At 38.3% G+C, this 26,416-nt stretch overlaps 1 protein-coding gene and 1 long non-coding RNA gene across 4 annotated transcripts in view; one reads left to right on the top strand and one right to left on the bottom strand.

The window, feature by feature from the left end:
- Positions 1-1,632: 1,632 nt before the first annotated feature.
- Positions 1,633-25,881, bottom strand: wu:fc23c09. Of its 3 annotated transcripts, XM_062064844.1 has the most exons (5): positions 25,724-25,881; positions 22,764-22,898; positions 3,838-3,942; positions 3,062-3,764; positions 1,633-2,907 (listed from the first exon to the last, which is right to left on the bottom strand). In XM_062064844.1, exons 3-5 carry the CDS (start codon positions 3,932-3,934, stop codon positions 1,809-1,811), a joined length of 1,899 nt encoding a protein of 632 aa, XP_061920828.1. In that variant the 5' UTR covers positions 3,935-3,942; positions 22,764-22,898; positions 25,724-25,881; the 3' UTR covers positions 1,633-1,808. The 3 variants fall into 3 exon arrangements, with proteins under 3 accessions (XP_061920828.1, XP_061920830.1, XP_061920829.1); XM_062064846.1 differs by lacking the exons at positions 22,764-22,898; positions 25,724-25,881 and adding an exon at positions 5,137-5,211; XM_062064845.1 differs by lacking the exons at positions 22,764-22,898; positions 25,724-25,881 and adding an exon at positions 5,137-5,207 and having other exon boundaries at positions 3,838-3,939.
- LOC133661568 (uncharacterized) overlaps positions 13,155-26,416 on the top strand; it is a 195,055-nt gene continuing 181,793 nt past the window's right edge. The window contains exons 1-2 of the long non-coding RNA XR_009827959.1: positions 13,155-13,250; positions 14,927-15,003. This is a non-coding gene — a long non-coding RNA (uncharacterized LOC133661568). The remainder of the gene's footprint in view (positions 13,251-14,926; positions 15,004-26,416) is intronic.

Consider the following 26,416-nt stretch of genomic DNA (forward strand, 5'->3'; position numbering starts at 1 on the left):
AGCTCTTCCCTTCCCGGACACTGAGCCAACAGTGCCTGGATCCTTCATCCTCCCTGCCTCCTTCCCTCCTTCACCTCTCATCTTCACTCCCCCCTTCACGTTGCCACGTCGCTGGGAGAATTTAATCATAAAGTGTATTCTCCCTACTTTGAGGTCAAAGAGCATCTTTACAGTGAATGCCTGTAAAAAGGAGGAGGTGAATATATCATTTGAAGCCACAAGATAAACTTCCTGATGCACACGAGTCTAAATGGTTGGAGTCTAATGTTTGACTCGTGGAAAAGAGCCAAAAAAAGCCTTTTTGAATTAAAATGCACAACTTTTTTATTGCAACTATCAGCAAGCTCGAAGGATTTTTATCATATACTCTACTGCCCTCTGGCGGCCAATACATTTAAATACCCAGTCTGTGGTTTTGTTGACATAATATATATTTAGGCACAGATAAATATACCATAGATGTTCCCTGTAAATGCTATCTTATTGTCTTTTATTGAATGGTATCACATTTATTCGATATAAACTATTGTTATAGATACTATAAATATGTTGTTTTTTTTATTCATGGTCCATTTATGGTATTAATCATGTTTTGATTAAGGTACTATGCATAGTATGTATTTGAATAAATAAAAGAAAAAAAGGGAACATTTTATTGCTTTTTGTTGCTTCGATCATTTAAGTAAATTTTGCTTTTTAAAATAAACTTATTTAAAAAAACATTTAATTAAAATCTATAAAATATAATTCAATAATACATTCTCTTATTTTAAAAGACAAATCCCAAAATAATCATGTCACTCTTTTTTGAATTAAGCATGACTTTTGAAACAAAAAAATCATTTGATTAAATATCCTGTAGATTTTTTGGTTGCTTTGAAATATTTCTGATTGAAAATATGAAAAAAAATAAAATAAAATGCCATATTGCTTTTTTGTTTGCCTTTGGACACTTTAAAAAAAAAAATATATTAAAATGATACTTAAAAAATGTATATACTATTTTAAAAGACAAATCCATCATAAAAGATTGTGTCGCTTTTTATGGTTTAACCATAATATTTCTCTTTTTTAAAACTTAACAAAACAAATTTTTATAAAACATTGTTTAATTGCTTTGATATTATTTTTGTGCTAAGAAGAAGAAGAACCATTTTTTTGTTCTTTTAATGTTTTTTTTTTAATATGAAAAAAACAAAACAAAAATAAAATAAATCAAATGAAAAACGTATGTTGCTTGTTGTGGATTTAAAAATATTTATTCCTTAAAAATGTATAAAAAGAATGTTGCTTTTTTAAATCCATGTATGAAATTTATTTTTTAGACAATCATATATATATATATATATATATATATATATATATATATATATATATATATATATATATATATATGTGTGTGTGTATATATATATATATATATATATATATATATATATATATATATATATATATATATATATGTGTGTGTGTGTGTGTGTGTGTGTGTTTGTTCTAAAATGTATATATAGTGTGTCACCAATGGAATAAACATAATAGGCACAACGCTAATAATTTTTATTGATGTTTGATCAAATTTACAGCATCTTTTCTACAATGTTTGCAAAAAGTAAAAATAAATAAATTGTGTTGTTCATTAGGTGAATTTTATTTTCCTCAAAAGTTCTTCTAGTATCCCCGTTTTAATAGATTTTGGTCTCTTCCAGCAGAAATAAAAACATCTCATGGTGTCAGAAAATGATCAAAAGATCCCACTTCATACACCAAAATAAATATTTCAACATGGGTGTGTTTTCTTGTCCTCTGGCTCAGTAGAAATGTACCACCTGGAAGCCTCTCAAGCACCTGAAAGCCTTCGAATCCAGCATTGCCATGTCAATCAAGTTGTTCTCCAGCTGGACTCGGACCAGCCTGCTGGGTCCAGAACCCGCAAGGCCCCAGCAGAAGGCATCCCGCGGCACCGAGTGGATCTTGTTGTGCGTGAGCGCGACGGAGTGGAGACCCTGTGGTAGCTGCCTTGGTACATGGTTTAAGGCGTTGTGGCAAAGGTCTAACTGGTGCAAGGCGGGCAAGCTTCTGAAGGCGCCTGGAACCACTTTGGAGATCTTGTTCCGAGCCAGGCCCAGGTGTTCCAGGTTTTTCAAGCTTCTAAAGGCTCTTCGTTTAACAGAGGAGATTAGGTTGCACTCAAGGTTCAAGGTCTTCAAGGACAAGGGAAGGTGTTGGGGCACTTGTTTAAGTTGGTTCCCTTCTAGGTTGAGACTCTCCAGGTTGGTTGCGTTGAGGAGAGCGTCTTTTGGAAGACCCTTATTGGTCAGTCGGTTAGCACTCAGATCCAGCACCACAAGCTCGGGTGTGCCGTCAAATACTCGCCCACTGAAGTGCTCAACGAGGTTCCCTCTGAGGTACAGCTCCTTCACGGATAGGGGCAACCCCAGCGGAACTGAGGTCAGCTGGTTGAGGTCCAGGTTCAAAGTTTGCAGGCGGCGTAGAGGGGAAAGCACTGCGTCCGGAAGAGATCCTGATCCTTCACCCAGTGTGTTGTTCTTAAGACTCAACAGCAAGAGACCAGGACACCGAGCCCAGGCTACCTCTGACATCACCGCCAAACCGTTATTGTCCAGGCGCAGCTCCTCTAGAGAACCCGGAAGATCTGTCGGCACGCTCATCAGAAGGTTCCCATCCAGGTAGAGACGCTTCAAGGCCGGGATGCCCTCGAACGCGCCCTCTATGGTGCCGTCTTTGAGCCGGTTGTTGCTCAGGACCAAGAACTCCATGGAGACGTATTCCCTGAGGAGGTCCAGCTGGATGCTGTCGATGTGGTTGTTCATTAGCAGAAGGTAGCGGACACTGTAGGGGACGCCGTACGGAATCTTTTCCACTGCTTTGTCGGAACATTGGACCACCCTGGAAAATAAAGATGATTAGATGGTGTCCCACTAGAGGGCGCTGTTTGTTTTTATTGGAACAGCTGTATGAAACAGTTCAACAAAGTTGGCCTAGTGAGTAAACTAGAGGAAACTAGTTAGCTGGCTAAAAGATATTGAACCCTGTGTCTTACCCTCCATAGCAGGCACAATCTGGGGGACAGTAGTTGTCCAGGAAGTAAGGAAAATGGGGCTTTTTCATAGCCATCTTTGGTTTTTTTTGCTTCCTTTTCCTTCCTTTTTTACCACCTCTGACGTTTACTGTCTTAATTGGCAACTGATTTTCAGTTTCTGGTTCTATTTCGACCGGGTTTCTTTTTCCCATGTGCACATTTTGGGGAGGCGTCCTAGTCGGCACCATTCCGTCTTCTACGTTAGCACCGGTGTGCTCGGAGTAATGTCCAGGACTCGGCAGGACCTCAGTGAAGACATCTTCCATCAGCGAAATGGACTCGCGCTTGACAGGAGACGGAGAGGACAAGTCAAGAGTGACTGTGGTGTAAGAAGTGGGATCACTAGGAGATGCTGGAGGATGATCAGGAGAAGCGGGACGAAGGATGTGGATCTCAGATTCTTCCCCCAGCTGAGCAGAAAGTGTGTTCAGTCCTTCCTTATGTTGTTGTATTACAATATTTGTTTTTGCAGTTTGGATGTCGTGAGGAATTATTCCTGCAACCAGCCTGCTCTCTTGTTCTTCTTGCAATATGTCTTCTCTCAGGTTGGCGTCAGCATCCTCCTCTTCTTTTTTGGCTTTCCATTGCTCGACTGGCACCTCCGCAAAGTCATACATGTCCAAGTAGTCCATCTTGCCGACACCTGCAGGGAGTTTTTCAGGTCCTACAATTACCAAAAAATTAGACAATGTGTTCCAGTGGAAATGATGTTGAATAAGCAAAATGAATGTACTTACTGGCTAGTAAGATTAACGAATGCGCGGGAAGTTGAATCATCACCATCATCATCATCATCATCATCATCATCATCATCAGGAGTGTGAGAACTTCCATTTCATCTGCTGGCATCCAAACAGATTTAAATTAAATAAAATTACATTAAATTTAATTTAATTTAATAAAATAATTGAATTGAATTGAATTACATTTATTTAGGTAAATAAAAACTATTAATAAACCATGTTTTTCAAATCAACTTAGAAAAACATATTCCTATTGTCTACTTTGAAAATAACAAAATGTTTTCCCATTTAAAAACAAAACAAAACAGTGAATTAAACATAATCAAATTATAAACCAAAACAATCATTTCAAATGTTTTATATTAAAAACATAGTGATGCAATATTAATACATCATTAATAAATAATATCTTTTTTTTTTCAAGTTATTTATTGTAAAAATATATTTAACAAAATATTTATTAATTAGAAAAATAATAAAATGTTTCTACATTTATATGTAGAAAATATAATTCTATATTTCCAATACAAAAATATCCCCGCGCCGCCAATGTCAAAAAGATATAGTGAAATAAATATAATTTCACTATATTTCTTTGAAATATTTTTTTCTAAATACATTTTATACGTAGAATATATTGTGCATTAAATATAAAAAAGTAAACACATATATATTCTTTAACATTTTAATGTAAAAAATATAGTACATAGATATAATTAAATGTAAAAAAACAACATTATTTTCTAAATGTCCAATGAAAAAAACTATGAAATAAAAAACCTATACAAAAACAATAAATTACGGAAAAAAGGGATTTAAGAATAATGATTTTATAAATATAATAATGAACAATAATAGATGGATAAATAAGATATTGATATGTATATAGTAAATTACATAAAAGTACACTGAATATTTCCTCCTTCTAATAACAAACATAACAATTTTGTGATGTTCGTGTTCAATTTTGTCTGAGTATAAGAAATACAATGGTATGAAAATAAGGTTCTTTAAATCCTTGAATAGTTATTCAATGGAATATTGAAATAGTTTGCCTCTGACACTTTCGTTTTTTTTAGATAAATTATAAAAAAAAGTATTGTTTATCAATGAATATGACTACATTTGCTACACCTCATGATAAAAAACCCTTAGTGATTCTTGTTTTCTTTAAGAAGAGAACTCAAATGGTCCAAGCTCCCTCATAACTTAGGTGCATATTGAAGTTTTTTTTAGACATAGTTAAAGAATACTTTTACTTAGGAGCTGCAAATTTAAAGATACAACACATACCTGATATTTAACTCTTTCTATGTCGAAGTGGAGCTGTCGTGTTTGACCAGGTTATCCGTTTGACCCTAAAGCTGCAATCCGAAGAGACCAAAAGCTGCCGTGCGGGACAGTCCACGCCAAAACGGGGCTGACCTTTGAACCCCATGCTGCACTAAGTGATCCATTTTCAGCATTCAGGCTCTGAATGCAGACCTTTTCACCCACAAAATGCCTTTTTAGGGAGAGGATTGTCACACTTACCCTCAAGTTGGAGGATAGCGAGGGATCAATGGCGGGAAAGAAGGGCGGTCTTGGTACAGGAGGTCAGAGGTGACAATTGTTTTTTACAGTGGCGACTGTTTGCTACAATCTGAATGGGACATTAGCATCCTGGTGCTTATATGGGTTTGACATGCTTATCCTGAAAGAAGCACAACCTTTAACCTCTACTTTACTTCAGGGTGTCTGGACCAATACTAATGATGACTTAAAGAAAAGACTTGGATGTATTTCCAATCACTGCAGGACAACATTGTATATTGATCAATTCTACATATCATTATGTAGCATCGTATTACTCATTTATCAAACAATACTTGTAATGTAGCAAGTTGTGTTAGTGGAAAAACAATTTTCTCTGGAAGTATATTGTAATATATAAATATTTTTAAATTGAATATTAAAAAAATGCACACAAAACTATTGTTCTTAAATTAACACATCCTCAAAAAGCAGTTAGAATAATACATAACGTTGGCTATCGAAAACATCCAAACTCTTTATTTAATCCAATACATTTAAATTCAATAATTAGTTGCATTTATAAACAGCTAAAATGATGTACAAAGCAAATTATAACCTGCTACCAAAAATATACAACAATTATTTTCAACAAAAGAGGAGAAATATGACCTTGTGGAAAAATCTCATGTAAATCTTCGGTACGCACGAACAACACTCAAGACCTTTAGTGTATCAGTATGTGGAATTAAATCATGGAATGGATTAAGTCAAGGTTTCTTAACCACAGGGCCATCATTGTTGGGCTGCAAGCGCCTCCTCGAGGGATGGCAAAAATCTGCTTCTCAGCAGTACTCAGTTGTAATACTCTTTTCCACCACTTGTGGCAGTAATGACAATTTTAAACAAACAACAAGTCTGAAGCTAAAGTCACAGAAAGGTTTCTTAAGTGCAAAAATGATGACTAAAGTGGGGAAGCTGTATTTTCATTTGCACCCTTTTTTTTGGAGAAAAAGATTATGTATGGATTTACTATTTGTTTACTTACTATGGTATACTATTTATTTATTATGTAATCACTGTTATATTACAGAGAACAAGGAAATGGGATAAAATTGCTATGGTATGAAAAGGGGGAGGAGCTTCTTCTTACTCCTTTTCGGACGTGCTTTAATGAAACAACTGGATATATGTGATGCATTACATTGTATCGTATGCATGTTCGAAATAAACTGAAACTGAACTGAACTGAACTCTAATTTTACTGACAGTTTAGTTAACAACCACTCATTATTATATTAATATATACTTTTTTTTTCACCAGTTATTTATCAGTCCCTTCTAATGCAGTATATTTAGTTAGTATTTATTTTTCTAATCAGCCTGACCTAAGCCTAAGGTTTATCCATCCATTCATCCATCCATCCATTTTCTACCGCTTATCCCTTTCGGGGTCACGGTATGTGTTAAATAAATAATAATCTTTGTGATTTACACATGGTTTCATATCATTTGATAAGGTTGTAAACTGTAAGTAGGTTAGATATAATTGTTGAAATAAACTAAAATCAAGAGTAAGATCACTAATTGAGTTTTCAACATTTGAGTGGGTACCGGGACCCCCTGTGGTGAAAAAGTTGGGCCCCGAGATCAAAAAGGTTCATAACTTCTGGATTAAGCAAATAAATCAAACAATGTACTAGTAGAAGAAACTGTTCAAATTCAAAGTGTTTACAAAGTACAGGGAAGAATAATAATGAAAAACATCTTGAACTTTATTAAAAAAAGAGAAAATCCTTTGAACCAAACATTATACAACTATTTATTCATTTATGTATTTGATGATTATCTATAGGGATGTCCGATAATGGCTTTTTGCCGATATCCGATATTCCGATATTGTCCAACTCTTTAATTACCGATACCAATATCAACCGATACCGATATCAACCGATACCGATATATACAGTCGTGGAATTAACACATTATTATGCCTAATTTGGACAACCAGGTATGGTGAAGATAAGGTCCTTTTTAAAAAAAATTAATAAAATAAATAAGATGAATACATTTTAAACATTTTCTTGAATAAAGAATAAAGTAAAACAATATAAAAACCGTTACATAGGAACTAGTAATTAATGAAAATGAGTAAAATTAACTGTTAAAGGTTAGTACTATTAGTGGACCAGCAGCACGCACAATCATGTGTGCTTACGGACTGTATCCCTTGCAGACTGTATTGATATATATTGATATATAATGTAGGAACCAGAATATTAATAACAGAAAGAAACAACACTTTTGTGTGAATGCGTGTAAATGGGGGAGGAAGGTTTTTTTGGGGGTTGGTGCACTAATTGTAAGTGTATCTTCTGTTTTTTATGTTGATTTAATAAAATACATAAAAAAATAAAAAACGATACCGATAATTAAAAAATGATACCAATAATTTCTGATGTTACATTTTAAAGCATTTATCAGTCGATAATATCGGCAGACATCTCTAATTATCTACTTACTCTTTTGTTTATTAATTTACAGATTTTTGTGTGTGTTGCAGAATGTGTTAGTGATTGCTATTATAGGAGAAGGGGTAGTATTTAGTAAGCTCTGCTTCTTCCTACTCCTTTTCGGACATGCTGTAATGAGAAACTGTAATTATGTGATGTATATTATAATTGTATGCATGTTCGGAATAAATAATAAACACATCCCATAACCAGAAACATATACATGGCAAATTGCTTGTTTTCATTAGTTGTATTAAACCTATGTCTGTCATTTTATTCATGATTAATTATACATTTTCCGCATACTAAGCTGGGAAAACTCCCTGAAATGAATGAGGAATCACTCACACACAAACATGCTCAGTACTGACCTCTTGCGGTAAACAAAGCGATTGGAAAATAAAAAGAAAGAAAATAAACAACGAAAGCCAGGAAATGCAGTTCTTTTTACAACCACTAGGAAGCAGCAAAGGCAAAATAAATGAGCCTCTCGACGTAACATCATATGACGTAACAATGTACATTATAAATGTTTTAATGACACATCTAAAGTATAATCAGCCACAGAGACTGTTCAATTACTCTACCTAATCACGTGACCAGACTAAAGGAGGAATTGGAGGAGGTTATTTACACCTTGCATTTCCTGTCCGAGGTGACGTCACGTACAGGACAGGTGTGAAGAGGCAAAATGGAGGAAAACACACTAAAGGGCAGTTTACTTTTTCCCCATTTTAGGCCTTTTAAGTGTTTTATATGCCTTTACCTTCCTACTAGTGACCGATTTGCCAACTTGTTTGCCTTCCTTAACAACACGCCATATATAGGCAACATACAAGTGCTGTCGTGCACATTCTAAAGCGACAGAGGGCGCTGTAGCTCTTAACAAGAAGGGCCTTTTCAGCTAAGGAGAGTGAAAAGTTATTTCTGGAAAGCGTTAATAGAAATGAGAATCTCCACGTGAATATCACACTTTAAAACAATAGTCCAGTAATTAATATAAACGTAAACACACTGCATAGAGGCAAAAAGGAGCTTGATTGACAGCAAGGCTGCTCCTAAAAACCCCCCTTAAGACTGAAATATCCCATCTGCTCGGAGCTTGTCTGCTGGCTGAAGCCTTAACAAGGGCGAAGGCCAAAGGTCACAGACATGATCAATTTGTCGGCTAAAAGCGTCGGGGCTTGCACACAATGGGGGCTTAGCGTCAGGTTATCCTGCTTCTTATGCAAACTCTATACAATATCATCATAAACAATTGGAAGATGCCCAGCGGGGCGCCTTGTGGTTGTCTGCACATACTTATCTTTGATCTTCCTGGTCCATTTTGCAGTGACAATTGTGTATAATTCATTTCTTTTTTTTTGGCTCCAAGAATGAGCGAGGCAGGCAGGAAAAGCATCTTTGCCGTGCTTTCAAACCTAAATATTATCCCTCACTCGGTCCCCACAAGGCTGCGAGTGGTGGTCATGTTGTTTTAACCTCGCTCAGAATATCGTCAACAAGTTCAACTTGCGAGAAAACCAGGACGGGAGGAGAGCTGGAAATGAGAATTGTGAAGCATTTGTTTGTCCTGCTCCTGGCTTAGGCCTTGTCCGCACGAATCTGCGTTGGTTGGTTGGAACTTTTATTAGTAGATTGCACAGTACAGTACATATTCCGTACAATTGACCACTAAATGGTAACACCCGAATAAGTTTTTCAACTTGTTTAAGTCGGGGTCCACGTTAATCAATTCAGGGTATTTTTAAAAACGCGTATTTTTCTTCTTGTTGACACGCACACACACCTTTTTAATTAAAGTTAAAGTTAAAGTACCAATGATTGTCACACACACACCAGGTGTGGTGAAATTTGTCCTCTGCATTTGACCCATCCCCTTGTTCATCCACTGGATGGTGAGGGGAGCAGTGGGCAGCAGCGGTGCCGCGCCCGGGAATCATTTTTGGTGATTTAACCCCCAATTCCAACCCTCAATGCTGAGTGCCAAGCAGGGAGGTAATGGGTTCCATTTTTATAGTCTTTGGTATGACTCGGCCGGGGTTTGAACTCATGACCTACCGATCTCAGGGCGGACACTCTAACCCAGGCCTGGGCAATTATTTTGACTCAGGGGCCACATTTAGAGAATAAAATGGGTCTGGGGGCCGGTATATCTATTTTTAGGAACACTATTACAAAACCTCACAATAATGTCTGATTGAATGCTAAAAACTTCATGACAGACCGCCTTAAAAATCATAATGGTATTTTAAATTTTTCTATGAACTATAAAACACTGAATATTGACAAAATATGAATGTCACACCCCCTTTTGATCGACATATTTTACAATCAAGTGAAACGCAACAAAAATGCAACAAACAGTGAAATATGAACGCGAAGGGTACACAATAAACCCCACCTACAATCTGATATATCTGATATTTGCTGAATTCCCCCCGGGGATCAATAAAGTACTTTCTATTCTATTCTATTCTATTCTATTCTATTCTATTCTAAGCTTTAGAACTTTGTTGTGAAAATCTCCTTCCGTGTCTGTGGAAACGCTTCCAACCCACACTGCTTGGTGCCTCATCCGAGCTGCTGTGACGTAGATGACCATAGTAACTAATTAGATGACCATAGTAACTAATTAGATTACCATAGTAACTGGTATATTATCCATAAGCGCAGATTCCAACCATTTAAATACTTTGTATAGTTGAAGACTTACGGTCATTAGAAAACATCACTGCACATCATAATGGCAGCTACACTTTCCATCTTAAAGATCTAAAAAAATTATTTGGGAATGTCCGGCGGGCCAGATTGAAAAGCTCAACGGGCCGCATGTGGCCCCCGGGCCTTCATTTGCCCAGGTCTGCTCTAACCACTAGGCCACTGAGTAGGTTTTTGGTTTGCGCGGGAAGAAATGTGAGACAAAAGACGCGTCATTAAGTTATGAAGGAGTTTGGATTCAAAACTGGCAGCTCAGTCACCAAAATGTTACCATAAAAATAACAATGCTATTGTTTTTCCATTTTGCAGTAATGCACTGTAAGAACAACGTTAAATTATCAGATAAAAAAACTAGCTAGTCAGTTGCCAACATTTTACTGTAAAAGTAACATTGGTACTGTTTTTCCATTTTACGGCATTGCACTGTAAAAAAAAAACATCTTAGATTTTACAGTAAAAAACTGTCAGCTCAGTCATCCTGATTTTACCAATAAAATAACAATGCTATTGTTTTCCCATTTTACAGTAATGCACTGTAAAAACAATGACGGCAAATTACAAGGTTAAAAAAAGATGGCTACTTAGTCGCCTGACTTTTATCATAAAATCAACAGTGGTACCAATTTCCCATTTTACAATAAACTAATGTAAAAACAATGACCATAGATTTTACAGTAAAAATAACTGCCATAATCTTATCGTAAAAACAGTGGTAGCGTTTTTCGATTTACAGTAATACACTGTAAAAAAAAAAAAAACTTTAGATTTTACAGTAAAAAAAACAAACAAAAAAGCAGCGCAGTCACCAGAATTCTACCGTAAAAATAACAATGGTATCGTTTTTCCGTTTTACAGTAATGCTCTGTAAAAACAGTAATCGTACATCATACGTTGCTCAAAAAGGTTAATTATGTCTTCTTCTTTATATACTTTTCAAAGCTACGGTTGTTGTTTTTTCCAGTAAGGCACTACTGTACAATGGGAAAATGTTATTTTTATGGTGAAATTCTGATTACTTAACTGCCAGTTTGTTTTTTTTGATTTCTTTTTCTACAGTGTTTAACTGATGAATGAAATGGATAAATGACCATTTAACATCACTTTAATAAAGACCTAGTGTTTCTCACCTTCTTTATCAAAGTGGTGGCATTGTGGATTATTTTGCAGTTGTACCATTCTTTGTTTGGGCACTCGATTTGTTTGTTCTGCGCAAATCTTGGCCGTGCTATAAACGGAGCAGTGTAGGGAAAATTTTGGCCGCAAAACCTGGAGCGTGCAGAAACCGGGGCTTGACTGTACATGTAATATCGCACTATATTGTGTAATATCTCACTATAATGTGCAATATCGCACTATATTGTGTAATATATCACTATATTGCATAATATCTTACTAGATTGTATAATATCTTACTAGATTGTATAACATCTCACTATGTTGTGTAATATCTCGCTATATTGATGAACGAAAGTGTTAGAATCCTCAACCAAGTCAGGTGTTGTTGCCTTTTTTAGGCTTTTGATTGGCTAAAATCCCAAGCCTGGGGATGTGTTTTATTTTAATTTTATGGGGGACATTTTTTTTTTAAACCCTGCAGATGGTTTTAATGTTAAAAGTGTGTCTTTGCCCTGTGGACATGGCTTCCCATGCACGAACCTGTAAACAAACCTGCGGGTCACGCTGCCCTGCAAACGTCAGAACAGGTTGATCCAAACAAGGTCAAGAGGAAATTGGCAGTCGCCATTTCCGGGAAACTGCAAGAATTGTCTAAAAATTGTTTTTATATCGACCTCGACCAGCCTCCTCAAAGTCAGGCTAGGGACGAAGCTCCATTGCTCCTAAAGTTTGACTCATGCTCAGAAATCGACCGTAATGGTAATGTGTGTGTGCTGATTATTGATGTTATCAGCCATTAAAGCACACAAAGAGCTGCCTGTATGTCAATTAAAAGGCCTGGTCCATTTGTTGTATTCTTTTTTTTTAATTGTTTTTAGTGTGTATAATGCATGGCAATTTAAAGAGCTATTTGTAGTCCAAAGGGGCAGCAAGTGTGAAAGGGGGGTGGAGAAATGTACAGGATGCACACAGGCCTTGTATTGTTGCAGCATCCACTCAGCAACAGATGGACAAAACAATGCTCATCCTGATGATTGGGGTCATTCAATTTTGCTATTAAAGCAGATATTTGCCCCCCATGTCCTATAAACGCTCGTAAAAACATGGGGCATCATAAAATAACTGTTGAGAGGCGATACCGCAGTGTTACGATAAGTCACATGTTGGCGCAGCAGTGCACTAATCTCATACATGTAAAGAGAAAAAAAACATGCCAGGTTGTAAAAGCAGAACTAACGCTGCTTTTTGTGTGTGGGCCCTTGTTGTGACGTCCCGCTGCTTTTCAATGGAACAGCTGTCTGTGTGTGTGTGTGTGTGTGTGCCTGCGTGTGAGCCTTCCTTTCCAAATGGCGCAGACTGCCTAGCAACTGCGCTCCCATTGGTCGACATTCCAGCCGCTCCTGACCAATGGCGTGCGAGCTGCGATGCGGAAGTGAATGGCAGGCAAAACGCATAACAATGGGAAAGGCGGGGAGAAGAGGCGGCTGCTTTCGTATGTGTGGGAAAGTTTTGGCGACGAGGACGACGTGTAAAGCGTGAAAAAGGGTGAGATTTGTAGTAATAACAACGACTATGAGGATACCACACAGATGTTATACGACATTTTTACTAGTTAGTGTTTCCAGTGTTTCATGCCCCCTTTTCAAACAATTGAAGAACACACACACACGTTCACTTTTTTCAAAGCACTTTTTTTTAAACACTGCGTTTATATTCCTTTTTTTTATGTTTTTTTGCGAAATTCATCTGAAAATACTGTTTTAAAATACAAAACTAATCAGCAGCAATAAACAAAATGCTAACACATTTCGTTTTAGAAGTGGTCACCAATGTACGGTCCGGAGGCCATTTTTGTGTACAGCTTGTTTTTTATATTGTAAATTATTTATGAGATATGATATTAAATATCACACTAATTTGCCCTGTCACCTACAACACAAGGCTAACATGTGGACGTTTTGATCAGATTGCCTAGCATACCGTAATTCCTTGAATTAGCGCCGGGCCGGTAATAAACTTAAAACCTCTTCTCACTCCGGCGCTTACCAAAGGCATGCGGTAAATTTAAGCATGCACTTAAAAATTTGAGTGTGACGTAAAGATACCATCGTGACATTGCTTAATGCCGCAATAAAATTTAAAGCACAATGATTCATTCCGGTGTTGTGCCGGATAATGCACCCCCGCCGTAGAATGCACCCCCTGACGGGAGTGTTATATCAACTAAAGCCCACACTTAAAGTTTCCACGTGCAAGATTGAATCTATTTAAAAAAGTTATTTAATAAGAAGCCAAAAAGTGCAAAAACAATAATGTTCGTGTTGGAGGAGTTGTGAATGACTGAAATATGAAATCCGTGCTGCAGTCGCTGCTGGGCCACAACATTAGGTACACTTGCAGACTGCAGCATCTACGCCACACTTTCGAGCAGTTCCCTCCTTAGTGTTCTTTTTAGCAAATTAAATAGCTTGGACCTTAAATCCTACCAAATACCTCTTAATCTTCTTCCCTTTATGCGATTTCAAATTATTGAAATCAGCCTCCTTTAGTTTGAAAATGATGACAGGTGAAGTGTCACTTGTGACGTGACGAGTTTGACCCGGCGGAAATTCTAGACATGTGCTAATAAAAATAATATTTTGCGAAACGAGTTTGACCCGGCGGTAATTCCAAGCATGCGCTAATTATTTTGCTAAACGAGTTTGACCCGGCGGTAATTCTAGGCAGGCGCATACTATATACCCGGCGGCAATTCAAGGAAATACGGTATATTGATATTCATACTTGCAGCTGTAATGTAGAAAAAGTGCCCCCCCACCTCCCCACCCGCCCCCTACACACACACACACACATTTTTCAATTATTCTGTAAAGCGTTTGGACACGTTTCAGGGTCATAGTTGGAAGACCCTGTTGTGAGTTGACAACAAAGAGGTGATGACTTTATCCGTGCCACATGCTTTTATTGTTGGCCGGGCTAAGACGTGCCACAGCAGAACCTGCGTTGCTAGGGCTTTGAGTGGGCTTTAGTGGGATTTGAGTTTCATCTCTCCAGGATAATGGATGGTTTGTTTTTACTGCGGGCAGTGACGCACATGCTTGCTGATTGTGAGGCTTGCAAAAAGTTCGGGCAGTGAACAAAATGTAGTTTGTTGTTCTTCATTTTGTCTTTTTTCTGATAATGTTGTTCGGCTGAGATTTGTCCTGTAATCTCCCCCACAGCATTCCTGGAAAGTGCAATTACATCTTTTTTCTGAAAACAGGACGACCCCAACTGAGATAGTGACTAGAGCAAAAAGGTAAGTTAAAGTTTGTATTGCTGACACACGCACAAAACTAATTAAACAATTCCACACTTAATTTTGCATCCTTAAAAACATTTTAACTCTCATGGTTACAAATACATTTCATTCATTTGTATTCCATTCACACTGTTTGGAGTAGATGGAGCAGTGGTTTTGAATGAGCCAGCTAAATAAAGGTGATCTGAGCGGATGGTTCTGTGAGTCTTTGTGTAGCACCCCAGTAGAACTCTCATTAGCCCCGTGATCTCACCACTAAAAAACTGCTGAATTGTAAAATGTGCTCTCTTCTCACATTTCTTTCAGTTCAATTCAAGTTCTTTATTTATCCGTTGGGAAATGTGAGTGTGAAGCAGTGTCAATTTGCAGTGCAAAGAAGAAAGGCACAATAACAAAGGTCGATTGCACACACACAATTATTAGGCACCACGACACTGTATCATTAAATAATAGATATACACTAAATTAGGGTTGGGATCAGTATTGGCCGATTCACATGAAATATTAAGTGATTCTCATTGCTGATTAATGCCTTTTAGTGGTGAATACAAACGCCCATCCATTTTTAGCCCCCCATTGACGAGCTAGCAGCTAATTGTGTATCTCCATACACAGTGTAGAGAGTAGAGACACTCCAAGTCAGTGGTTCTCAAACTTTTTTCAGCAAGTACCACCCTAGGAAAAACTTGGCTCTCCAAGTACCACCATAATGACCAACATTAAGGTACTTTAGCGTAGTAAGCCTAAGTATTCATTAACAAAAAGGCAACAAGTATAAACAAGTATGTTTAATATATTTGGCCACTGTAACATTACACACAGTTTGAACAGTAACAGCCGCCTCTAGCTAATTTTGGGCCGCCCTCAGCCAGAGCGATTGATATCGCTCAACACAGCGTAAATCTCCGGCTGTGTTGATTGAGCGATTGATGTCCCTCTGCGGCAGCTACGTATTTTAACTGCAGTTGCAGCGTTGCGCCACTATAGAGGCGCTATATCGACAGGAGCTGAAGCAACTACCGAAGAAGAAACAGATCGAATCGGGTTGTTTCCCGCTACTTGGTGCATAACGTTGACCGCCGTAACAAGTGTATTTCTGCCATACGGAGCATGATACGGAGGGATCACTGGACTCCTACAGAACACTCCAGACTGTGCTGTGAACATTTTGTCTCTGGTAAGTGAACACAGTTAGTAGTGTTAGCTTCGTTTCCAACCATTTCTGACTAATTATAATAGATCGGTTGATTGGAGAATTTATTAGAAGTTTGCATAGAATCAAGTAGAGTTTCATGATGGTACAGATTGACTGGTACAAGGTCAACTAAAAGCAGTTACCCGAGGAAAGCATTGCAAGCATGTCGTGTTTATTAAAAAAAAGTTTCCTCCGTGCCAGAGTAACGTTTATGTTTTAGCGTTGCAGATATGGTAGGCAAAATCAGCCACTACTTTAAAAAGCTATCTCGCGAGGAGGAAAGTCAAGAGTCCAGGTGAAACAGAGCAGAGAAATTAACGTAACAGGCAGTTAAAATGTAATAATTCATGGTGGTGACATGTGGACATTTTTGTCCACAGAGCGCTTGAAGGCTGCTTCAAAATCATCTATGAGTGTCTCAAGAAAAAGTGGCTCCACCACACAAGCTATGAGCCCATCATTCTCTTATGCAAGTGCTTTGGCCACAGGTGTCAAACTCAAGGCCCGGGGGCCAGATCTGGCCCACAACATAATTTTATCTGGCCCGCAAATACCTGGAAATGATATGTGTCAAAGTACTTAATATTTTCTCACTAAGTGTAATGGATTTTTTTCATTTTGGCAGAAAAAATATATGTACTGCTTGAAATTGCATGCCTTTTAAACTTTAATAGTATCCATTATTGCAACAAATATTACAGTATATTATCATACTTTCCAAACATTTTTTTGTCTAAATAGAAAGAAATACTTAAATATCTGCTTGACTTATGATTTTACAAAAAACTACCCATCAAATCAATCAAAATGACAATACATTTTACGGTGTTCTTTACAGCATATTACTGTAAATTGAAAAAAACTACCTTGTTTTTTTTTGCGTTAAAATTCTGGCTCATGGTCAGGATTGTACCACCTCTGCCTCAATTGGAGCCAGGAAAAACCCTGAAGATGAAATGTTAACACATTGTGTCCTCTTTAGGGCTTGGTATCATGACCAACTTCCCAAATCACTTGGATGTCCCTATCCGAGCTGCACTCGGGCGAAAGGCGGTTCAAATACCATTACTGAAACAAAATAACAGTTTCAGTCAGACGTTTACAATTGCATGACCATAGCGTGTGGTTTACTTCAGGTGCAGGCATAAGTTTTTGCCAACAAAATCTATGATAGCCTTTATTACTGTATCTTCATGAACTGCAGAGAATTGTGTGTTAATGCGAGTCCCTTAGTTTCCTTTTGTTTTGCATTGGACAGATTGTTGTTGGAAGCTAACATTAGCCCAGTGTGTACTAGGAGCTGCGGGGAAATCGATTTAGATAATTCTGTGGAAGCTTTTTTGTATTTTTTTGGCTTTAATGTTAAACAATACTCTTGAAAGTGGACTATGTAAAAAAACAAAAAACCCTTAAGTAAAGTGTTCAAATGCTCTTGAAAGTAGATCACGGTAGTTTGTAATGTAACAGCCATGTTTGGATCTTATCTGGCTATTTTTAGTTGTTATCTATGGTTGCTTAGTGACTCATTCACTAAGCTCACTCGGGGATATTTGCATATGCACAAAACGAGATAGTGGTAAATAAAATGTGTGCACTGACTCACGCAACAACGACAACAACATTAGGGACACCTAATGTGTCTCATTTTCCATCAAAAGCTGCTTCTAATATTGTGGTGACCGTATGTAGCTACAATATGTGTTTGTACAGGAAGAAAAAAAAAACATGTTGGTTCTGGTTGTGTTTTTCCGCAGAGCTTCATTATGATTGTCATTAAATGCGCTCTGAAACAGAACCTTCTTGTTTCTTCAGTCTCTGTGAAGATAATCAGAGCACAAAACCAAAATTGTTTTAATGCATTTGCATGCTTGCCCCGTCACTTAAGTCAAATAAACAAGCGATAAAATAATGGAAGCCAAAGTATGAGCTTGGTTGATTCGTCGTCATTGTTAACTCCCTGCAAATGTAATAGCACGCCAGAGAATAGCTAATATTTCACAGCAGTGACCCTTTTGCCCTCCATTATGAAAAGGTATCTTTAATCACGCACACAGTGCACCCCCAGAAGAGATCGAATCATTATTATCTTTTGCAATGAATAGCAGGGCATGTAAGACATGAATAACAATAGCACACATCAACACATGTACACTTTAATTGGGACATATTAAGCGGCTGTCAAGCGCATGTCAAGGCAACAGGTAACCCTGTGAGTCCCGGTTAGGCCATGATAGCCAATCAACAGGTGGAAGAGACAACGGTGCAATATTAATAGTGATTTGAAGAAAGAACCATAGTGAACTAGAAAGACCTCCGCTAACTCGCAGACCTCCGCTAGGCCCTATTTCCCAACAGTAACAAATCCTATTGAAAATCCCTGAATCCAGACGGTGATCCGAATCACCCCCAAACTATAATCACTGGTTCCTTATCCCATTTCGTGAAAGTTTAGTCAAAATCCGCCCCTAACCTTTTGAGATATGTTGTTGCTAAAATCCGTCGCTAACCGTTTGGCATATGTTGCTAACTAACAGACAGACAAAGAAACAAACAAACCCAAGCAAATGAATAACATCCTAGTGTTCCCGACATCTACAAAGCAATTAGCTACCAGCTTCCACCTACTGATATTGAGGAGAATAACATGGTTACTCTGCCGAGCTCTAGACAGCACCGACACTCAACAACGGCACATTATTTGCGGATTATAATTACTGGTTTGCAAAAAATATTTTTAACCCAAATAGGTGAAACTACATAATCTCCCACGGCACACCAGACTGTATTTCACGGCACACTTGTGCCGCGGCACAGTGGTTGAAAAACACTCAACTAACTAACCCATCCCGGTGATTACATACACTAACAGGTAATAATTATTGGCTCTCAAACAAAACAATAAACATACATTTTTATCTTTGTGGCCCTAGTCCAGGGGTCGGCAACCCAAAATGCTGAAAGAGCCATATTGGACCAAAAATACAAATAAAATCTGTCTGGAGCCGCAAAAAATTTAAAGCCTTCTATAAGTGTTATAATGAAGGCAACACATGATGCAAGTGTCTATATGAGCTAGGGATGTCCCATTCCGATATTTGGATCGGATCGGCCGCCGATATTTGCCAAAAAATGCGTATCGGCAAGGCATGGGAAAATGCCGATCCAGATCCAGTTAAAAAAAAAAACTCCGGTCCGTGTTTTCCAACGCACCGATTTAAATAATACATTCCACATAATACATCGCATTTTCCAGCACACCTTCAACACATCCACAGGTCTGTGGATTCTCACGCAGTTGCTTTTCGCTGCTGGCATTACACAACAGGCTCTTCTCTGTGTCTCCCTCTCACAGACAGCAAGCGCACCTTCTTACACACGTCACATACTGTCACGTCATACGTCACATACGTATGCGCCCTCCCCGAGCAGAGAGGTAGCAGCATGGCTAACGTTAGCTGTGATGTTAGCGCAGCCGTGCGAGCAACGTTCCCTCTAAGGTGCGCGCCTGTGCAATTGCGCACTGCTCAAGCGTCTTCTGCACATAGCAATTATATGCCACGCACAAAATCAAATAAAAAAATAAGCGCATAACAATTTTCGACACACGGACACGACAGAGAAAACAGTTTTCGTCATCATTGTTCAAATATTGTAACGTCTGTTGAGACGCTTATCTCCATTCGGTGCCACACGCCCACACCATCAAAATGCAGAGGCAAAAATTTCCACATCAACACCGTATGAAAAAGTTAGTGATTTTTTTAGTTGGGATTTCCTTCTCTGCATGAAAGTTTAAAAGTAGTATATGTTAATGCAGTATGAAGAAGAATGTTTTAATGTAGACATGCAAGCCTTGAAAGAAAATTTTGAAAATCAAGACTACATTTCCTGCAAATGGGTGCATTTCTACCCTATATTTTAACTTTAGATTTATTCTCATATCAAACTCTGGCTGTCTTTTTGACACTTACATCCGGCGCCCCCCTCCACACCCCGGATTATAAGTAATGTAAATAATTCAATGTGATTATCTTGTGTGATGACTGTATTATGATGATAGTATATATCTGTATCATGAATCAATTTAAGTGGACCCCGACTTAAACAAGTTGAAAAACTTATTCGGGTGTTACCATTTAGTGGTCAATTGGACGGAATATGTACTTCACTGTGCACCCTACTAATAGAAGTCTCAATCAATCAATCAAAACACATAGAATCATCATACTGCTGTGATTATATGCATCAAGTGTTCATTCAAGGCTAAGGCAAAATATCGAGATATATATCGTGTATCGCAATATGGCCTTAAAATATCGCAATATTAAAAAAAGGCCATATCGCCCAGCCCTAGTTAAATGATGCCATTTCTGTTTGTCATGTATAATTTTGTCTATTTTGTGTTTATCCTTGAATAAACAGGTCAGTTTCTTGTTACCAGCCATTGGGTATTATTCAAACTCCCCTAATTCAGCTGGCTAGTTGTTATCAAGAGTACTAAAATCCCCTTTCAACATGATTCTGACAACTAAGTAGGCAAAATAACTTTAAACTTTAATACATGCTCGGATAGGCCAGTATCGGTCAGTATCGGTATCAGATCGGAAGTACAAAAACAATATCGGTATCGGATCGGAAGTGCAAAAACCTGGATCAGGATATCCCCAATATGAGCTATATTAGCATACTATATAATGACTGTGTCGCAGTGTTGAAATGTAATATTTATTCTACACATTATTACAACATTGGAAAACATTAATACAACGGATGTTTCTCAGAGTGAGATAACGCCTGGAAATTACTGGCTTAGAATGGCCAAAGGTATAGATGTGTGTGTCCAAGTTAAAGGAAACGGCAGGCTGTCTTTTTCTAATGGATTCATTACAATCTTTGGCAAGCTGGGTAACGTTTGCTGTGATCTATATAGAGGCACACAAACAACAATCAGAAATGCAGCCAACGTTGCATACAGATAATGTGTCATGAACTATACAAATATCAATTAAATACACAGAGGACATAAGTAAATATATATTAAATGAGCTCAAATATACCTACAAAGGAAGAATGATGCAATATGTACATACATAGCCTAAATAGCATGTTAGCATTGATTAGCTTGCAGTCATGCACTGACCAAAAAACAACTCCATCAAGTCAATAGAATCAACAAAGCTCACGTTTATGCATTTACGCACAGCGTAGAAAGTTTGGTGGACAAAATGAGACAAAGGAGTGGCATAAAACATGTCTTATTGTGACAGCGTGACAAGTTGTACATGTAAACTAACTACGGTGAGTTCAAGGGCAGTCGAAGTTAGTAGGAAAAAACGGTGCTTGCTAAATACTCTCATCAGTAAAGCATGTATAACATAAACAGTGGGATTTCTAACAATTAGCATCCCCCGCAATCCCAAAAGGGACAAGCGTTAGAAAATGGATAGAAGGTTTGTGCCATGTTTGTCCTCCTACAGAAACCGCGGGTTGCCGACCCCTGCCCTAGTCTTTGCCCCAAATGTCTTACTTCATGTGCAGAATATTTTATTTCTCGTTTCAAATGAGTTTTTTTTTTTAAGTGAAAAAAAAGTGTGACTTAGTTTAATGCAATTATGTTCAAGATAAACTACAACATTACCATTACTTACAAATATGGACAACCAAAAGAGCAACGACATCCATCATTGTATCTGCCTTTCCTTTTATTATCCTTTTATGCTTTTATTTCCGTTGTGGGGATAAAGAGGGCAGACTGTGAGATGATCTTTTGACAAACATGCGTCACTTGCTGTTAGTCTGTGTCTGTGTGTGTTTGCATAACTCACAGTTTCATAATCACATTTGTTTTTGACTTCCCACTCCACTGATGGAGCTCAATAGCATATACAGGTTTTTTTTCCTCTTAAAAGTACATCATTGTATGCTTAGGCCTTGTCACCCATAACCTTTTACTTTGTGTATCAAAAGAACATGGACTAGAGTTTTTCAATTTCAGATAAAGGGCCTTGTTTTTTGAAAACATGTATACAGAAGACTAGTCGGAAGCTACTGTCCCTCAATTGTAATAATTTTGTAATGACCAAATTACCTTTATTACATTCATGATGCAAATTCCCACCAAGGCAAACATGCCCACCACTCTCATTTGGAACTTGGCCAGATTGTGATCATACAAGCAACCCTGCAGTAGGTTAGCATTGTCATCACCAGCTTCTTGTGCGTTCTTTACATCTATGCAAAGTTTTCACATGCTGACATTTGCTTTACAATAGTCCAACCTTTACAATCAAAGGTCCCCCAGCGTACAGACGCAAATGTGACAGTCCACAGGGAGTCTACGTTTGGAAAAAAAACCCCATCCTCAGACGTGGCCTCCAAGGCAGAGAGCTTCGCTTGAGCACACCTCACGAGTCTCACCAGCTGTCTTGTCTGATCTGTCAGCCGCCTGAGCCTGGGGATTTGCTGCTTAAGGTCGGCATTGTGCTCTTGCAAGAATTAACTCGGGAAATTGTGCAAAATATTCTGGAAAACAGGTTACCATAAATAGAATATTCACACCTACGTTCCAGTGTTTTCGATTTAAAAGCTGTACCAAGCTTCCATCCTTATATTCCCATAATGCGGTGTCACAAATGAGCGCTTAAAGACTTGTAAAAGCGTCTGCTGCCTCTCTGGGTGCCGCTTGCTGCCATCAAATCTGAAAGGACAACAAAAGCGTCAGAAAGAGGAGCAAAAGCTGCATAGTCAAGACAAAGTCATTACTGCTTCTTGGTGACGAGACGACATTATGCACGCTGACAACCTTCAGCAATGACTGAGTGGGCTTGCGGCTATACTGTCGCGCTGTTGCCATGACATCTGGAATTTGCAAAGAAATCTTGGCGGGTTTTGGTGCGAGAGCTAAGCTGACAGCTACTGCATTAAAGATGTGAAAATACGCCACCAAAACAAAACACAGACACATACTTTGTTTGAGAGATCCTGTCAACATACCGAGCAGCTGCTACTGCATTTTCAGTAGGAATGATTTAGAAAATAATGGTTCTTTGGGATACGAGTTTAGTTGGTTCTGTGATGCAGCTCTAACCTACCTTCTTCCCACTCCCTTTCAGGCAAAACTGGACAATCATGCTTACATACTGTACATTACCTTTTGCATTACATTAATTTATATTATTATGTGTTGTCTACCTTGTACTTTATTTTTATTAAATGTCATTGCCTGGAATAAATGAAAAAATGAAAAAAAAACCTAAAACTGGTTTAGTGAAACGTCTCCCAGTGAAATTAATTTAAATAAATTTGGTCTGTCCATATGTTCATGGATAAGTGTAAACCGTTTAGATATTATTATCGACTCATTCTGCTTTAGTATGATGCAGTGCTATACTCGAAATGTTTCACCAAGTCTGCTATACAGTTGGTCATACCTTTTTTAAAGATTTCTTAATTTATTTGAATGAAACAGCATTGTCCTTCACACTCACGGTCTTCCTTCCCATTGTTGGAAAAACAAAGACTCTCTAGCTGTAAGTTCATGCTAGCGAGTAAGACAGGATGTTTTGGTCGGATCTTACAGGGTTCACTGTGAAACGGCAACTACTGGCGGAGAGTCTTGTAACTAAAATTTTTGCTCACAATCTAAAGCATAACAATTAGCTGAGACTGCACGTATCCCAAAAAACCCGTAAGATAGGGCATGCGTATCCCGAGGTACCATTATACACTTGAAAATCTGCAGGCAAAAAGGATTTTGATTGAGGTTTGCCGCCTACAGGGGCTGCTGTTAAAGTAATGACAGAAAAAAAAAACACAAGAAAGGTAGGGTTAATTGCAAGACTATTTTGGTTCTAAAATGGACTGAGATTTCTCTATAGAATCTCCTCTGGTCAACAAAAGCACCATGAAGATTCTGGCGGGAACTCTTGTTCAACCGTTTTTCGATTACGCATGCACCTCCTGGTACCCTAGCACCTCCAAAACCCTCAAATCTAGCATCCCAGAACAAGCTAGTCAGGTTACTTTTAGACCTCCACCCCAGATCACACCTCACTCCTACCCACTTCTCCAAAGTGGGCTGGCTCAGGGTGGAGGACAGACTTGACAGACAACTTGCACTGAGCCTAGTCTATAAAATCCGCTACACCTCCCTGATACCGAAGTACATGTCAAACTACTTCCTTAACGTAAATGACCGCCATAACCATAACACCAGAGGGAGCTCCACTAACCACGTTAAACCCAGATTCCAATCTAACAAAGGTCTTAACTCATTCTCTTTCTATGCCACATCAATGTGGAATGCGCTCCCAACAGGTGTAAAAGAAAGGGCATCTCTATCCTCCTTCAAAACCGCACTAAAACAACACCTCCAGGCAACTTCAACCCTAAACTAACTTTCTCTGATGATGCAATTGTTGATGACTGAAGTGTTGATAGCAACCAATCCTAACCCCCCCCCCTCCATATCCCACACCCCGGATTGTAAATAATGTAAACAATTCATTGTATATACTCTGATGATTATCTTGTGTGATGACTGTATTATGAAAATAGTATATATCTGTATCATGAATCAATTTAAGTGGACCCCGACTTTAACAAGTTGAAAAACTTATTCGGGTGTTACCATTTAGTGGTCAATTGTACGGAATATGTACTTCACTGTGCAATCTACTAATAAAAGTTTCAATCAATCAATCAAAAACCCTGGGCAGGTGAAAATATCACCACTATATGTTGTTAATCAGATCATAGAATTATTGTTGGGGGTACGGTAATTGATTCATGCTATATCTTAAAATGACTAAACTTATAACTTTTAAAGACATAAGATGGCACAAATACTGTATATGTTTTGCAATGTTGAACTTTGTCTAACCTCCATGTTCTTCCCTTTCTTTTGTTCAGCCCTCCCAAACAAAAACCTGTGTTTTTCATAATAAGCCTTTCTGTCAGGCCGCTAGGTAACAATGAGTGTTCAGTTGTCAAGCCGTCTTTATAAGTGTAAACTATCTGTAGAGCAGACATTGTGTTTTCTGCCTTGAAGTTCCTAGTGGGAAGTAAATAGTTTGCCAGTGTGGTGCTGGGCTATTGTTTGCCTGCTGCCTCTTTAATCAGCTTCTGGGTTGCTCAAGACGCCCTGAATTGCACTGCTTGATTGCGGTCTCGACAGACATTTCTAAGCACTTGAAAATGTGTTTGTCTGTGTCAACACAGTAAAAGCTCTTGTCGCAGCACTTTTTTGGGAATTTGGCGAAGCAAATATGATAGCAACTGTGATCATGAAGAATATAAGAGTGTTTAGTTGATAGGATTAGCGGCGGAATGCATCAAGCAAATTGAGCTACATAGGTAACAAGTTCCCAGAATTAGGTGGCATACACAGTATATTAGGTAACATTTAGGAAAATTTAAACAAACAAGAATTTCAACACCCAAGGGAAGACAGGTGATTTTATTTAGACTTTTCTCATGCCTTCATTGGTTAGTTTTACCAGAGGATTCATAAATCATACTTACTGCGTGTGCTGACCTACCTACACCTACTTCCCTTTTTACACAGCTCTCTGCTTATGTCACCAATATGTCATGGTACAGTACAGGAGCCAAAAACAATCCTCCTCAACCCAAATTCCATTCCAGCAGGTGCTGCCAAAGATGCCAACATTCAGTGGAACTAATCTTAACATTTGATTATGCCGCCGCCCTTCTTCTGCTTCATCCTGCAAATGCTCCATCTGCGAGGCCGTGCATCATCTAGTTTGGATGTTTGCACATAGTTATCTGACTTTTCCGGTAATCCGGTCGGCATCTCCTGTTCCCCACATGTGTCCATTGCCAATTTACCAGCGCCCTTCGTTCCTTTTGACTTTCCTTCCTTGCCTCATCATTCATTATGTCCTTCCTTTATTCCACTCTCGGTATAAATCCCAGCGCCGCTTCCCTCTTCCGTTCTCTTTATTGTCACCCACCTCTTTGTGTGCCTGCTGTACCGTCACCAACAAACGCTGTCAGGGCCCAAAACTTAATTTGCACCTCTGCAGCAACCTCCACTGACCTTTTGGTACGTTCTCGGTTTTAACCTTGACAGAACCGAGCTGCTATGGCAACATGGCCTTGTTGGATTGCCAACTTTAGGGATGACCTATTTGTGGAACATTCTGTATTCAGAGATGGACGTTTTGCTTTGTTGTTGAATGTAATTTTCTATTT

The sequence above is a fragment of the Entelurus aequoreus genome, linkage group LG12 (genome assembly GCF_033978785.1).
Source record: "Entelurus aequoreus isolate RoL-2023_Sb linkage group LG12, RoL_Eaeq_v1.1, whole genome shotgun sequence".
In the NCBI taxonomy this organism is placed as follows: domain Eukaryota; kingdom Metazoa; phylum Chordata; class Actinopteri; order Syngnathiformes; family Syngnathidae; genus Entelurus; species Entelurus aequoreus.

Coding starts and splice junctions, on each gene's coding strand:
- wu:fc23c09 (XM_062064844.1), bottom strand. CDS start 3,934: ATGGAAGTTCTCACACTCCTGATGATGATGATGATGATGATGATGATG. Junction 3,765..3,837: donor TTCGTTAATCTTACTAGCCA/GTAAGTACATTC, acceptor TGGTAATTGTAG/GACCTGAAAAACTCCCTGCA. Junction 2,908..3,061: donor GATTGTGCCTGCTATGGAGG/GTAAGACACAGG, acceptor TTTATTTTCCAG/GGTGGTCCAATGTTCCGACA.